The 15,266-nt window shown below is 43.4% G+C and overlaps 1 protein-coding gene across 1 annotated transcript in view; it reads left to right on the top strand.

Moving 5' to 3' along the window:
* The first annotated feature begins 3,171 nt into the window (after positions 1–3,171).
* The window catches only part of LOC114598428 (uncharacterized), a 25,237-nt gene continuing 13,142 nt past the window's right edge, over positions 3,172–15,266 (top strand). The window contains exons 1-5 of the mRNA XM_077928114.1: positions 3,172–3,248; positions 11,955–12,150; positions 12,738–12,874; positions 14,069–14,157; positions 14,963–15,095. Of these exons, the coding sequence (XP_077784240.1) occupies positions 11,955–12,150; positions 12,738–12,874; positions 14,069–14,157; positions 14,963–15,095 (555 nt within the window). The 5' untranslated portion in view covers positions 3,172–3,248. The remainder of the gene's footprint in view (positions 3,249–11,954; positions 12,151–12,737; positions 12,875–14,068; positions 14,158–14,962; positions 15,096–15,266) is intronic.

Raw genomic sequence — 15,266 nt, 5'->3', positions numbered from 1 at the left:
ATTATTATTATTGACATTCATGCTGAGACAGTAGGCTGGTGACCAGCTCACACAACTATGGCGAGCTTCATTGTATTTAAATTAGAGGAATTATTTCTAAGTTTGCCCATATATTAATAAATTAGCATGTGGAAATTGTGTGCAGCCCTGTGCTCTTCCTTGGTGACGCATTTCCTCTTTTGTGTCAGTGCAGAAGTGGACACCCAAATATTGGTCCCAACCCAGGAGATTGTGTGTGTATCAGGAACCACCAGACTGTCTCCAATTAGCAGAGCGGATGCAATTAAACCCAGTATCCCTCTTCCTTAAGCTGTTTATTGGCAGAATTCCACCTTTTCTTATAATCAGAGGTTGAATTGCCTAGGGCAGGGGAGACAGGATCGCGCCCCCTGCACCCTAATGGTCTCCTTTACCTATTGCTTCTAGAAGGTCACGAGGAGAGGCATGATTTGGGAATATTGTGTGGGGAGGCTGGAGTCTTGTGGGTTTCACTAAGCCACCTCTGCCACATCATTCGAACACTACTACTCACCCCTTCCCAAGCTGTTGTCTTGATCTATGGAATCATATAAGTAGCACCCATTTACTCATGCAATTCGCATTTCAGCTACGGATTCATGAATGTTTAGCAGCCTCTAGCAGGATTTGGGCAAAGAAGCAATCCTGGGTTTGCTTCTACCAGGAGATTTTGGTAGTGTTTGGGCAGGAGGAGCTTTGCTTATTTTTTTGCCAGCTAATTTTGAAACTGCTAGCAATCTGATATTTTTAATTACTTAACTGCAGTTAACTTGTTGCTGTCTCTACATTTCTTGTTCTAGCCATGCCTTATTTTTCTTAACTACCGTATATACCTATTTGTGTTTAATGCCTTTAGAATTCCTTGCATTGGGGTTTTTGAGGGTGAGGGAGCATAATTTCTTATTGATCATCACGATTTCTTTTTTAACAACTTGTTGCAATTTTTTCCACAAAGTGAATATAGCTTTTTTAAAAAAAATCCTTTTCAAGGTCACATTGGCCTAATTTGCACATCACTTTAAAGCAGAAGTTAAACACAGTTTAAATGTGACTATATGGGACTGGCGGAGATGACTGGCAGAATCCGTGACCAAGGGAAAGAGACTGTGGAAGAAGACTGGAAGAAATTTAAAATATACCTTTAAAACTGTTGTAAAATTGATGAGTGTTAAAATGTCAAGGGATTGGGAAATAGAGAATTGCAGCTGTTTGATAAGTTAGAGAAGAACCAAAAAGAAAATGAATTGAATAATTAGTTAATTGGGGGAGTTGCTGAAGAAATGCAAAAACAAGGATGCAGAAAAGGGGAGGCATGGGGAAGTCCGGGAAGTAAGGTTTATGAAAAGAGGGTTATGAAATTATACATGTTTAATGTTTGTTTGTTTATGTACTGTATATTGTTTGTGTTTATTTTGTGTTTGGAAAATCAATAAAAATTATTATTAAATAAATAAATAAATAAATAAATAAATAAATAAATGTGAACATGCAGAGTGCTGGTACATGGCGGCTTCTTTGCTCCTCCCCATATCCTGTCAGGAGCCAAACCATGACTTGATTTAGTGTTACATTCAAAATTTTGTGGCTAGTCTCTCCGCAAAATAACTATGATCTATACCCAAGGTTTGTTCTTGGATTACTGACTATGGTTTGTTTGGAGGGGTGCAGAAACAAACCATGAGCCCAGTTTTGGACATAACCCCAAGACAAACCATAGGTTAGCTTGTGGCAGCACCACAACTGTAGGAAAGAAGTGAAACAGCCAGCCATAGGGGCAGGGCGAGGGAGGGGTGAGGGTGGGGCCTCCAGAGTCTGCCTGCCTCCTCCCACTCAGCCGCCCTACAGCTGGGGGGAGAGGCAGTGGGCGAACCGTTTGGGTAGTGTGGAGCCTGTGTGCGCCCAAGCCACCGCGTCTCTCCCAGGAGAGATGCGTGGCTCGGGTGCGCTGCAGAGTGCCACCCGACATTTTGTCATCCCCCTCAGTGGTGATACCCAGGGCGTCTCGCACACACTGCACCCCCTTTCCTCCGCCCCTGGAAACAGCCACAATTTTAGCCTCATGTACCAGAATGCCACACACTCATTTTTTTTAAATCATAGATAACCTTAACTGTGGGACGCGGGTGGCGCTGTGGGTAAAAGCCTCAGCGCCTAGGGCTTGCCGATCGAAAGGTCGGCAGTTCGAATCCCCGTGGCGGGGTGCGCTCCCGTCGCTCGGTCCCAGCGCCTGCCAACCTAGCAGTTCGAAAGCACCCCCGGGTGCAAGTAGATAAATAGGGACCGCTTACCAGCGGGAAGGTAAACGGCGATCCGTGTGCTGCGCTGGCTCGCCAGATGCAGCTTTGTCATGCTGGCCACGTGACCCGGAAGTGTCTCCGGACAGCGCTGGCCCCCGGCCTCTTGAGTGAGATGGGCGCACAACCCCAGAGTCTGTCAAGACTGGCCCGTACGGGCAGGGGTACCTTTACCTTTACCTTTTAACCTTAACTGTGGTTTAAAGCGATCTGCAAACCATTGTCTGCAAACCCCTAGGCCTGACAATATTTATTTTTTAAAAAAAGTTTATAGGCCTGTGTCATGTTGCCTGTAAATATTAATTTTCTCCCTTCCTTTCCTTTCCTTTATATGAAATTTATCCTTTGGTAAATTTTCCTGAAGTGACTTCATGACATACAATCAGCTTAATATAAACATAGATTTTAATTTGGACACAAGAAAGGGGGAAACCAAAATGTATCCTATTCTTCACTTCACAGTAATGCTGTAGTAACAGTAAGATGCTTGCCTAGAGATGCAAGTTCAAAATGAGTTTTCATTTGAGATGCCAACAAAATATGTAAACACTTGGGTTTCCTGTTACCTTCTCTTCAATTCCAACCAGAAGCCTTGGCTGGAAACAAATCTCTCCCTAGGCTCCATTTTTAAATCTCCCAGTTTCAACACAGGTGGTTTTAAGGTCAGAGAAGGAGTGAGTCATGAACAGCGCGAATGGCTATTGCCACACTTTGATGGAGGATTCCACCTGCTCTGTCCTAATTGTTGAGGAGGTGATACCAGTGTCTGTGATTGGCTGGCTTCCTTTCTCCGCCCTGCTTGTGATTGGTGTATCCACCCACCTCTGATAGGCTTTCCTTGCCATTCTTAGCTCAGCTGTTGCACTCCAGGGCTGTACACTTGCTGCACACTGACCACAGGGGTTGCTCACAGCTGATCTGCACTCCAGAAACAAGGTGTGTTGGTTGGAATTTGTGGGAAGGAGGAGGAGGAGAGGAGGAGGAGAGGTTTCACCTGCTCCCTTTGTCACCTCAGTTTGCTTTAATGGGATATTCTAGAGTGATTTCATTCCTAAAGGGAAAGGATGTGCTATGCTAAGAAATACTGGAGCTGGGTAGAAATCTGGCTGAGAAATATGCAATTGGGACAATGTCAAAAACAAAAAAAGCATGTGGCTACTTTTGCTTCTTGAAGGTGCTCTTATTTAGGCTTTCTCCATAGGGATGAAATTTTCTAATGCCTGCAGCTGAGGCTGTTGTATATGTAAGCATATATATTGCTATGAAGTAATGCTAAATTATAAGTGGTTGGATGCTTTGGGTAAATGATTCGACAGTGCTGTCTGTGGTTGAGGGCAATAAGACTCGGAATGCTTTCAATACAAGGACAAAATATACAGCATCTATTTCCCATTTGCACAGTTTGGCCAATTCAATGTCTGTAGTCTCTCCTTCTGTGATAGTTTTTCTGAAATTCTGGATACATTTATTTCCATGTGAATGTCACCCATTTCCTTGTGGTTAACATTTATTTTCAGGCCTGAATCAAAAAGTCCAAAAAAAATTTTAATCTCCAAACATCCTTTGTAACATTATGCAAAAGATATACATGATAACTTTGTGCATAGGATATCCACTTGGTATCTTTGCACAAGATTCTTATTTTTTATAATGGAAAAACACAACCATTTGTGGATTAGTTCCAGCTGTGTTAAGACCTCAGTCTGTGCAAACTCTGTGTCAGTGTTTCTCAAAGGGTTTGGCAAGCCAGACTGGTGTGGCAAGAGACGATGTCAAGTGTGGCAGGAAGATTAAGGACAATCAAAGGAAGGATATTTCAGTGTAGTATAGTATCAAAATATTATTTTTTTTAATATTTGCAGAATATGGATAGAAATATTTGCAAAAAGAGAGGAAGAGCGTCAAGTGAGACTGAGGGCAACCCTAGTTGTGTTTTCTATTGTCTTACTTATCAATAAAAAATTTGGTGTGGGGAACAAGCAACTTTTTTTCCTGAAGTGTGGCCCAGAGAAACAAGTTTGAAACTGTTGTAGGTGAAGCGGTAAAACTTCATAATGTGTGTGTTATGAGGGGTGGGTGGGGGGAGCAATTGTATGGTTGAATGGCTGGGTGGAGGGAAATCACTGCGTGCAAAATTAAAATATCAGGGAAAAGACAATTCTTTAGTCGTTTCCCCCAACATCTACTTTTGTGTGTCTAAACCCAGCCAGATGGGCAGGGTATGTATGTATGTATGTATGTATGTATGTATGTATGTATAAATAAATAAATGCTTTGCATATGTAGGGGCATTCAGCCCCTGGCTATGCAATTTGAAGTGGAACATAGACTGTAGATACAGAATATATTTACCACCTCACCTGTTAATTGTATGAGCCAGGGTTGGTAAACATGTGAAGCAAACAAATGAGAATCTGGGGTTCCAACTCTGGCGGCGATGTTCTACCTCCACTGTCAGAGGCAATATCCTTCTGGATATGAGTTGCTGGAAGCCACAGGTAAGGAGAATGCAAGTTGCACTCAAGTTGCTAGTGGACTTGGTATGGGCACCTGGTTGGCTACTGTGAGAACAGGATGTTCAACCAAACGGTCCTTTGGCTTTATCTAGCAGGTTCTTCTTGTGTCCTTATGTCCCTCAGTGCAACTTTAATTTTGACCGTGTTGACAGTGCCCAGCATGGGCAGCAGCAATCTCTTGGGTAATTGTGAGGGCAGAATGTGGTAGAAGTCTGGAGAGAAGGTTTACTGTGGTTGCCCCAGTCAGGGATGTTTCGATGTGCAAAGGAGTTTTGGTTTTATATTTCCTTCCTGCCCTGGTTGCAGCCCCTCCTCAAGCAGCATTACTGACAAAATAAAATTGACTGGGAAAGGCTGCTATGGTGTTGTTGTTTGTTTGCACATGAAAGCAGAAGCTGAAAGGGAAAGAGAGAAGAGGGAAAGATTACATAGCTTTAATAAGGCTGAGTGGTGTGAAGGGCAGTTGATAGACCTGAGGTCATTGGTGCACAAAGTTGAGAAGATGAAGGACATGGCAGCCATGAGAACATCTACAGATGTTTTTCTGAGGTGAAGTGGCTTGTGGTGCTTCTGCGAGAAAAAGCAGAGGGAGTGCAGGAGTTGTGGGGCAGGCACATTAAGCTGCTCCAGAGACAAGGCCAGGCTACAATAAGACAAATGTGGGTTAAAATAGGCCACAACATAATTGTGGGGTTGGCATGGCATGTTCTCTCCTGCGAACGTCTGATGTTCTTTTCACAGAAAACCCATCCCAGAATGCCAGCTGAGGAATGTCATGGGAGTTAACCAGTGGGGAGGATCTAACATGGTGCAAGTCATGCACGGGATCCCGCTGGCAACCTGAGTTGAGTGACACCAGGCTAAGCTCCAAGAGAGCTATGATTGGCTGCTTGGTGCATCATCTCAAGACCCAACATTGGGATCCCCATCCCTGTGATTGAGATCCTGCCCAATGCTATGTCCTCTGCAAGAGTGGGCACATAGCAAACCACTTGCTGCCACCCTCACCTACCATAGCAGCCAGCCTAGCAAACCTGAGCATGGGACATCCTGCCTTCTGGAAAGTTCTGGAAAGAACAACGAAGAATTTTGAGGTTCTGGAATTGGCAATGGTATAAAACAGGGTTGAGCTGGTTGTAGCAAATATAATCAAAAGGCCTGTGGTATCTTAGGACTCCTGTTTAAAGAACACTCATCCTGATTTGCTGGCAGAAAGCTTGCATGGAGATTATACAATGTCCACCTTTAACAGAGCATTCAATCCTGGTTTCCCTGCAGGGAAGTTGTATGTCTTCCCATCAACCAGTCACTATCCTATCCTTTTTGGTGCACTTTGCTTTCCTAACATCAAGGAGACCTTTTTTTAAAAAAAGGGAGTGGAGATTTGTTGCGCCACAGGATTTTAATCCATTTTAATTGTGCAAGACTTAGTATCTGCCGTGCAATCGAATCCCTACCGCAAAAATACCGATCGTCCGGAGGTGAACTTAAGAGTCAATCACATTTATTGTGGCATAAATATTTGAGATCTACAGAAAACTTCATCAGATTCATGAAGTGATCTGGAAAGTTGGTCAGGCATATGGATTTGCAGAGGGAAATAATTCCCCACGTCTTAATTTGGAATATAATCCTGGTTCTTCTGTACTCTTCTGTATGGCCAAACAGTCATGCACTAATCAAGCTCTCTCAGCCATACTTGAGTTTCCTTTCGGTTTTGGGTAGAATGGGCAATTGCTTCTCCAGTGAGCCAGTGTGGTGTAGTGGTTAAGAGCGGTAGTCTCGTAATCTGGGGAACCAGGTTCGCGTCTCCACTCCTCCACATGCAGCTGCTGGGTGACCTTGGGCCAGTCACACTTCTCTGAAGTCTCTCAGCTCCACTCACCTCACAGAGTGTTTGTTGTGGGGGAGGAAGGGAAAGGAGATTGTTAGCCGCTTTGAGACTCCTGAAGGGGAGTGAAAGGCGGGATATCAAATCCAAACTCTTCTTCTTCTTCTTCTTCTTCTTCTTCTTCTTCTTCTTCTTCTTCTTCTTCTTCTCCTCCTCCTCCTCCTCCTCCAGTCCAGCCCATTGCTTGGAGAAGAACAAGGACACAAGGTCCTCTGCCCCCCCCATGTCCCTGCAGGACCAGAACAAGCAAATGCTAACTGCACATGTAAAATGCAACAAATGCCAGCTGAAATGATGCTGACGTTTCTCACATTTACGCTTCACATTTTTATGTGTACTCTTAACCCATCTTAGGTTATACTCACCTAAACAAACCCTCACACCAACAACTGCAGTAAATGAAGTGGTCCTTTCAGCGGAATCTGGTCAGGGATGTTGTGTTTTGCTCCTTCATCTCCAGGTCAAGAAGGAAGGAAGATAGTACAAAGTTCAGGTTTAGAATCATTTCAAAACTCCCATTTCCCAAACCTGTCCAATTTAAATGCCACATTTCAGAACAGAACAGAGCGGCTCATTACTTAGGAGTTATGAGTCAGAGGGAAAGATCTCAACAACACAGAGACTAGCTCATACGAAATCGCTGTTTATCACAGCACTTAAAAGAGCGGCACCCACATGCCGTACTTAAGATTTAATTAGAGGTGGGTCAAGTGGATATACCCACAGGAAAGCGAGCAGCCACACCTACCACACTGATACCTGAACATAAATCCATGCGGAACATCCCATGTGAATGAGTTCCCTTGGCACCTGAGAGTGAAACAGTCTCCATCCCTTTTGTTTCATAGGGATGGTCATTGTTCCCCCAGGCGTCTGATTGCTCACTACCTTGCATCGATTGTGACAACGGCAAAGCTTAAGCAGGTCCTCCTGGGCTGTTCCCCTGGCATGACTCAGTTCTTTCATCACAGCCTCTGCAACCTCCTCCTTTTTCTGCTGACACTGTGACTTGTTCCCATGGCTGCTTGGTTTCTGTTGTCACTTAAGCTTGTGAACCTAAAACACAGCTGCCAGAAGACTCCAGCAGCCCATGGACCTTGCTTGCTAGCTTTGGGATTTGAACTTGCCAAAGTGGTGCTAAGCAGGGGATGGGGAAGCACAACTCACCCATACTCCTTTGTAATATCCGAAATGGGGCTCAGAAGATGGGCTTGGTCCCACCTAGATCTTGTTGATGCCCCTCACTGATCCGAGCCTGCTTTACTTCTGTTGATCGACTCACGTACGATGATTCTGCCTTTGCTATTCGTGCCCTTTGCAAACATTTTTGCAAACTGGGCCCCTCTGTGTGTTTGTGTAGGTGCACATGGGTCTATATCCAGCACTTTCACCATCTCCTTCATGTCATCCGTCTCATGGGGGTAGGTTTCTGCCGACTAAAACTCATGCCACAATAGATGCATCAATCTCTTGGTGGTTTAAAATCTTGCACCCGTTAAGAAAGCACTCATTTCAGAAATTACAAAGAAAAAGTGCAAACGACTTCTATGTCCTTCTTTTCCTGTGATTTGGAACATGAAAAGTTGCTGGCGTTCAGCTATATCATGGAAGCCATCTGCAGCCCACTGATATCCACAGCATTCATTGTCTTTATTGGTGGTTCTGTGTCCACTCACCCTCTCTGATGGGTGCCATTGCGGGCTGCCATTCCCGTGCGCACTGGGATCCAACATGGGAAGTCCCAGGGACCATTTCCTAGGCAGCAAAGGAAGCCTCTGGGATTAAGCTTGCTGCCTAGGTAACTAGTCCCGCCCGATCACCTAATCAGCAAATCACAAGTGGGCATGGGCCACTAGGGAGCAGGCTTAGCCCGCCCCTCCCGTATATAACATAGAGCTGTGCCTTCATTGGACCCAGCGCATCCCTTGCCATTAACATTGGTTCTATATTGCTGCTACGTGCAAAAAATAAATGATATGCTGCTTTGTGATTTTTGTAGGATCCGACAGCAAGTGAATTCCTTTCGCTTTTCTTCAGGAAACTTTCCTCCACCTTGAAAATGTAGAACCTTGTGTGGACATTGCACAGGGACTTGGCAAGCAGTGTCTCCTTTGCAGGTCCTGCTAAAAAAAGCCACCACCACCCTTTTCCCCATGTTTTCCCATTTTTTCAGGGGAATTGACACAGGCTCCAGTTAGGGACCATGTGGCAGCAAGTGTGGTGTAGTGGTTAAGAGTGCTAGACTCGTAATCTGGTGAACCGGGTTCGCTTCCCCGCTCCTCCACATGCAGCTGCTGGGTGACCTTGGGCTAGTCACACTTCTCTGAAGTCTCTCAGCCTCACTCACCTCACAGAGTGTTTGTTGTGGGGGAGGAAGGGAAAGGAGGTTGTTAGCCGCTTTGAAATTCCTTAGGGTAGTGATAAAGCGGGATATCAAATCCAAACTCCTCCTCCTCCACCACCACCACTTCTCCTTCTCCTTCTCCTTCTCCTTCTCCTTCTCCTTCTCCTTCTCCTTCTCCTTCTCCTTCTTCTAGAGATGTAATGAGTGAATGCAATACTGAGTACATCCAGTATGCTGAATAAAGGCTCATCCAGGTTTTCTAGGCATCACCCATGATTTCTAGGCATGGGTCCATAATGTTGATCTTTTGTCCCACTGCTTTCCCCAGGAAAACCCCACTGTTTACCCTACGTGTGCAAAATCCCCTTCCTCCATAAGCCTGTGTGGATCTGTCCATCTGAAAAATTGTACGTAAAAAGCAACAGAATGTTGAACATTGGGCTTGTCCACACTTCTGCTTCTCCTGTGCCTAGAAAGCATGAGTCTGAGTGGTTTCCCCCTTGCTCTGCTCCTTTCCCAGGGAAAACCCACTCTTTAGTGCTAACTCAGAGCCGACGTCAATCCGGAGAAAACCCAAATTGCCATTTGCTCTGATTGAGTGGTTTCCCCTGGTGGAGGGCGGGAAGCAGCAGGAGAAGAGGAAGTGTGGCTATGCTCATTGTCAGGCCCTGGAGTATTAAATGAAGGATGTGAGAGTAGCTTTCCAGTGGGTATGGGAAGGATCAGGCGATGCTGAGTATGAATGGAATCCTTTAAAGGAAATTAATATGCCCTGAGCTCTGAATCAAACTTGTCAGTGCAGGTTCTCAGCTGATGTGAGTCCTCATAAATAAGAATCAGGAAAACAGAAAAGAGGATTGTTCACTTAAGGTGAAACATCAAGTTGGGTTGATTTATGTGTTAAAAGATTTTGGTGGATTCACTGCACACATGATGCAAAAGGTGAAAGCAGTCATAATTGTTAAGGCAATGTGATTAACAACTTAGAGAAGGCTGCTATAAAACCACAGCATTCTTTAAAAAAAATTCCTGTCCAGCTTTCTTACAAAACCTTCCTGGGGTAAAAAGATGCACACTGTTGAATCTAAATCACTGCCCACAAATGGGCTTTGAATTTGACAGGTGTCAATCACCTGGTGTCATTATGATGGCTGGTGATTTCAGGTATTGGGCGGTATAGAAATAAAATTAATAATAATAATAGTAATAACTGGGGAGTCGTTCTGCTCAGCTCTCAAAGATGATTCACTGGGGGTGCGGAAATTAGGGTTTTGGCCCACTGAGCAGATCCCGTTTCTGTCCTCCAGTTAAACTGCTACTACATTTGCTGATTTCCTATCCCCTTAATATTGATTATTTAATTTAATAAAATTCATATATTTTTAATGTATTGCTCAATTTGCTGCTTGCACTATCTTTGGTGGCTGTTGCGATCAATTGTTCCCCCTTTTTGGCTGAGATGCTTTCAAAATAGTTGAAAACTGATATGCCTTTCCCTTATATTTTTCATTGAGGCAGAAAATGCTCATTCATTTTCATTGTCTAGAATTATACACAATGAAGTTGCTTAGCATTGGCTTAGATGATAAAAACCTAAAATGATACCAGCTTTTCGTGCATTGTCATCATAACTGTTTTTCATGCTTTCCTGTCCTTTATAACTTTCTGAACCTTATTCTTAACTCCATAACAAGGAATAACTTAGCTGGTTATTCCTCATTTTGAATTTAATATAGTTTTGTGTTGATTAAATCAATATGTCTTAAGACTGCACACAAGGAAATCAAATGCACACTGAAGCCTTCGTGCACCATTTGTGCCATTGTTGTTCAAAGGCAATAAGCTGAGAAGGAGAAATGGAATGCCTGTTCTGATCATTTGCCAGTTTTGCATTCACATTAGGCATTGATTTCAGGGCAAGCCAATTTAAACTTGACGTATGACAACACCCTCAGCCACCTTCTTAATCAGGACAGTCAGGCTTGATGGCTATGCAGAATAGATATTGCGTACAGATGAGCCACCTGAAAGATGATGCCTGTGCAGGGTGTTTTGTTATCAACATCCTGTAGTGTGAGTGGCCAACCTGCAATGCAAGGTACCACACCTGACATAGCACACTCTGTGTTTTCCTAGTGGTTCTAGGATACTAGAATCTGGACTAGTTCCAGCTGAGATGTTATGTAGGATTCAAGCTTGCTCTGAACACAAGATAGACCAGAAAGGTTCTGGTAGGACTCAGTCTGAGGTTGAAGCTGTTGTAATGACACCATACTGTCTCTGCTTAGACCACTTCTCTATGTTTCCTCGGGTCCCTCAATAAAATGACAGCTTCCACTCCAGCCCTTTACTTACTGCCAAAATTGCCCTGGCCCATGGTGGGCTCCAGGTGTACTGTAGTGTATCAGAGTGTCATCACCTCATACTTTGACCCATGAGGTAGACTACTATGAGAGTCGTGCCATTTGTGTTTGCTTACTGCTTTGGTCATAGGGACATGGGTGGCGCTGTGGTCTAAACCACAGAGCCTAGGGCTTGCCGATCAGAAGGTCGGTGCTTTGAATCCCCGTGACAGGGTGAGCTCCCATTGCTCGGTCCCTGCTCCTGCCAACCTAGCAGTTCGAAAGCACGTCAAAGTGCAAGTAGATAAATAGGTACCACTCCGGCGGGAAGGTAAACGGCGTTTCCGTGTGCTGCTCTGGTTCGCCAGAAGCGGTTTAGTCATGCTATCTGCGGACAAACGCCGGCTCCCTCAACCTATAGAGCGAGATGAGCGCTGCAACTCCAGAGTCATCCGCAACTGGACCTAACAGTCAGGGGTACCTTTACCTTTACTGCTTTGGTCACTAGACTTCTGCTCACCTATTTCTTGTTCTCTGTTCCCCCTCAAGATGGAGAGGTACCACTTGGTTGTGCTTCTGCTCTGTGGCGTCTTCATGTCAAGAGGCTTCAGCGTTACGTACAGGAATTTTTCAATAGATTGTGGAACTCTGTTGCCCGACGACCCAGCTCGGCCTCAGGAATCTGAATTGCCCTATTCCGTTTCTGTGCCATCAGAGGTGTACGACCCAGGAAGTGAAATAAAAGGTATGTTACATAAGTGTCCTCTTGCTCTGCGAATTTTGCTATAGTTCACCATCCTTCTTATTCTGAACACTTTCTTGGAAAGAAGGTGACTGGAATAAGTTGGATGGTGAGTTATGAGAAGATAATGTGTCTTATGAGACCAACTTGTTGGTGTGTATGCCAAATTACTATAGCAAAATAGACTACAACTTTAATTCACCTATTTTTCCTGCTTTTACAACCTGTGCATGCAAAAGGGGTATTATAGAGATGCTTCTTTAAAATGGCTGTTTTAAATTACTCATGATAGTAATTCTGATAAGCGACTGATATGTCGTGGAAGCAGGGAATTTTCTCCATGTCATCATTGGTCTTTTTGCCAGAATGGAATTTGGAAACCAGAAAGTATATGGCATAACTCCTATTTCTGCTTTAATAGAAATATTATGGATTTAGCTACGGCAGCTAAAAATGTCCTATATTACTGAAATTAAGGCAATGTGGAGAGGCGTAAGTGAGGCCAACCATCCATATATTATGGTCAGTACTATTGAAACAGAATGCAAAATATGTTACACTTATGGTTCTCATGTTCTGTGTTTCTCCAGTCGACATACAAGGAGCATCCGGAGCTGGATTTAAATGGTTTATGCTACAAGCCCGAGACATTGATGAGAACATCCCTGTTGGTTCGTTTCAAGTCACAGATCCAAATACACAGACCCACGACTGTTACAACATGACGGTATGTGTTTACTCCTTCAGCTTGGCTATTTAACATGGTTGAATTTGTTGGTCCCATCTAGAGGAAATCTGCCTGGTACATTACACAATAAGCGACATGAAAAAGGATTCTTAGTGGGACATCAGTCAGAGCTGTCTAGAGGGAAGACAACCTTTGATTTAACCCCAGAACGGCAGTAATAAACAAATCACTTTCGCAATAGCGGGAAATAAGCATTGGATTTCCCCCAAGAATAAATATTGGGACCGTTGCAATATATTTATGAATGAATACAGCTGCTGTTATACTTAATGAGGATGAAGCAGGGATGTGTTTATAATAGGGAATAACATTTCGACAACAGGCACCACTCTCTTACTATGTGAGCCTGCGTAGGGTGTGTATGGTGTCTGCACATGCCCAGTTGTCCTCACTGGCCTGCCTTTGCAGGGCTCAGACTCTTAAAATCAAATAGCAAATGGGGACATTTATTTTTGCAGGAGTCTGATCTGTACTTATGAGTACAAAGCTCTGGATCACGCAGTGGGTGGGAAAGGCATCTTGTTAACTGTTCACCTGAGGGGAAAGGATAATTTTGTTTGCGTCAAACCACTGGATTTCATTCAGTGTTCCAACCTTGTAGCATTCTGTTCTGTGTGCTTGGTAATGACTCCATGGTGATTCCCCGGGGCTGGGCCATTAGCACCACTTTAAAAGAAAGCAAGACAGCACCCTAGGGAGATGCAATTCAAACTGACAGAAACAGTGTTTTGCAGCATGGCCAGCTCTCCATGTGACCCATGGGGAATAGTCTCATTTTTCCTAATCTCTACAAAGGACAGAAGAAACCTTACCTAGGACAGAAAAAAACCTTATATGGTCCTGACACAAAGCAAAGCACAATAATGAGCTTCTGCAGAAAACACAATGGGAATTATTTTTATCATACAACGCTAGCAATGCAGAAAAACACATTTGAGTTGCACATCAAGAGCATGTGAGAGGGCATTACAGTGCTGTTGAATGCCTTGTTTTGTCATTTTCTGGAGTACCTATTTTTATTTTGCCTATTTATATACCACTCAGTAATCTTGCAAAAAGTAAACCGGAGTTCTGTCTCCAGTGCTGCTGTTAAGACATTTCCTTCAAAGAAGCAAGTTCAGTAAATGTCTAAAAATGAACGAATAATCTTAACGCTTGTCTTTAATTTTTCAGAATTCAGCATTAATTCACAAGGACTCAGAAGAGAAGCACAACATATCATCTCTTTGGGTTTCACCTGATGCTAAAAAGGTTCAGTTTATGTAAGTGCATATTAGAAAGGATTAAGCCTCGTTATGATTTTCTGTTTCTTTGGGTTTTATTTTTTAATCCAAAAATTTCTCTGATACTCACAAACATCCTCTAGTTTTGGGAGTGGTTTTTTTTTAAACTTCAGCTTGGCATTCAGATTCAATATTATAATACTGCATGCAGGGAAAGTTGCATGTTTTCAATAGACATATAAATAGGGTGACATGCAAGCCACACCTGTTGAAACTCCCCCTTCTGCACAACTATTAAAGGCTCAGGAAGAGCTCTCTCTTCCCCCATCTGGCCGCCCAACATATGACATAGTGATCCATCTGGTTTGCTGGTGTGGTGATTCATTAGGGCCAACCGAAATGGTACAAAATAGTGTGCAAACTTCTGAGGTCTCCAGAACTCTTCATCAGGCTAGACAGTAAACAAAACCAGGGAGCAAAAGCTTGGCTGATGATTGAGTCTGCATTCAATCACACTCTTAAGATAGAATGTGAGTTTATTAATAATTGGGTAGATGGAGAAAGAAGTATTAGAAAAGTGGAGAGGAGGGAGGGAGGAGAGTTTTGATTCAACAAGTTATTTATATGTCAGAATGGTGTGACATATCATGTGATATTATCGTTTTGGTGAATAACAACAGCCCATTAAAAATAGAAGAAATATGCATGTATACGGATTTAATGGGAAAAACTGCAACCAGAAATCCTACCTTAGAGCAATAAGGCAAAACCTGTTATTGACACTACACAAAAAACCCATTCTGATCCAAACCATGACCTATTAAAAACTGCATTTTCTTTCCAGAGCGACTGTTTTTCAAGATGCTGAAACGTACTGGCTGGTTCCTAGCATAGTCCTGTTTCCTAAGCTTTCCAATGAGACAAAACTTGAAGATGAGACTAAAAAAGCCAATGTATCGTCAAAAAGTAGGAAGAAGGTATGCTGAAATAAAGAGCAGATGATAAATCTTTTGATATTTTCATGCACTTTCCCCTTACATTATTATGACTGGAATTTGGCCCAGATGGCGAACTTTTAAGTCCCACGGATTGCACAACCAGCGAGAAAAGTCTAAGTGTGAATTGTGTGGTTAGATAGGATGAGCCTT

The sequence above is a fragment of the Podarcis muralis genome, chromosome 5 (assembly GCF_964188315.1).
Source record: "Podarcis muralis chromosome 5, rPodMur119.hap1.1, whole genome shotgun sequence".
Taxonomy (NCBI): domain Eukaryota; kingdom Metazoa; phylum Chordata; class Lepidosauria; order Squamata; family Lacertidae; genus Podarcis; species Podarcis muralis.
Note: the sequence above shows the minus strand (reverse complement) of the source record. Positions and strands in the feature narration are given on the sequence as shown.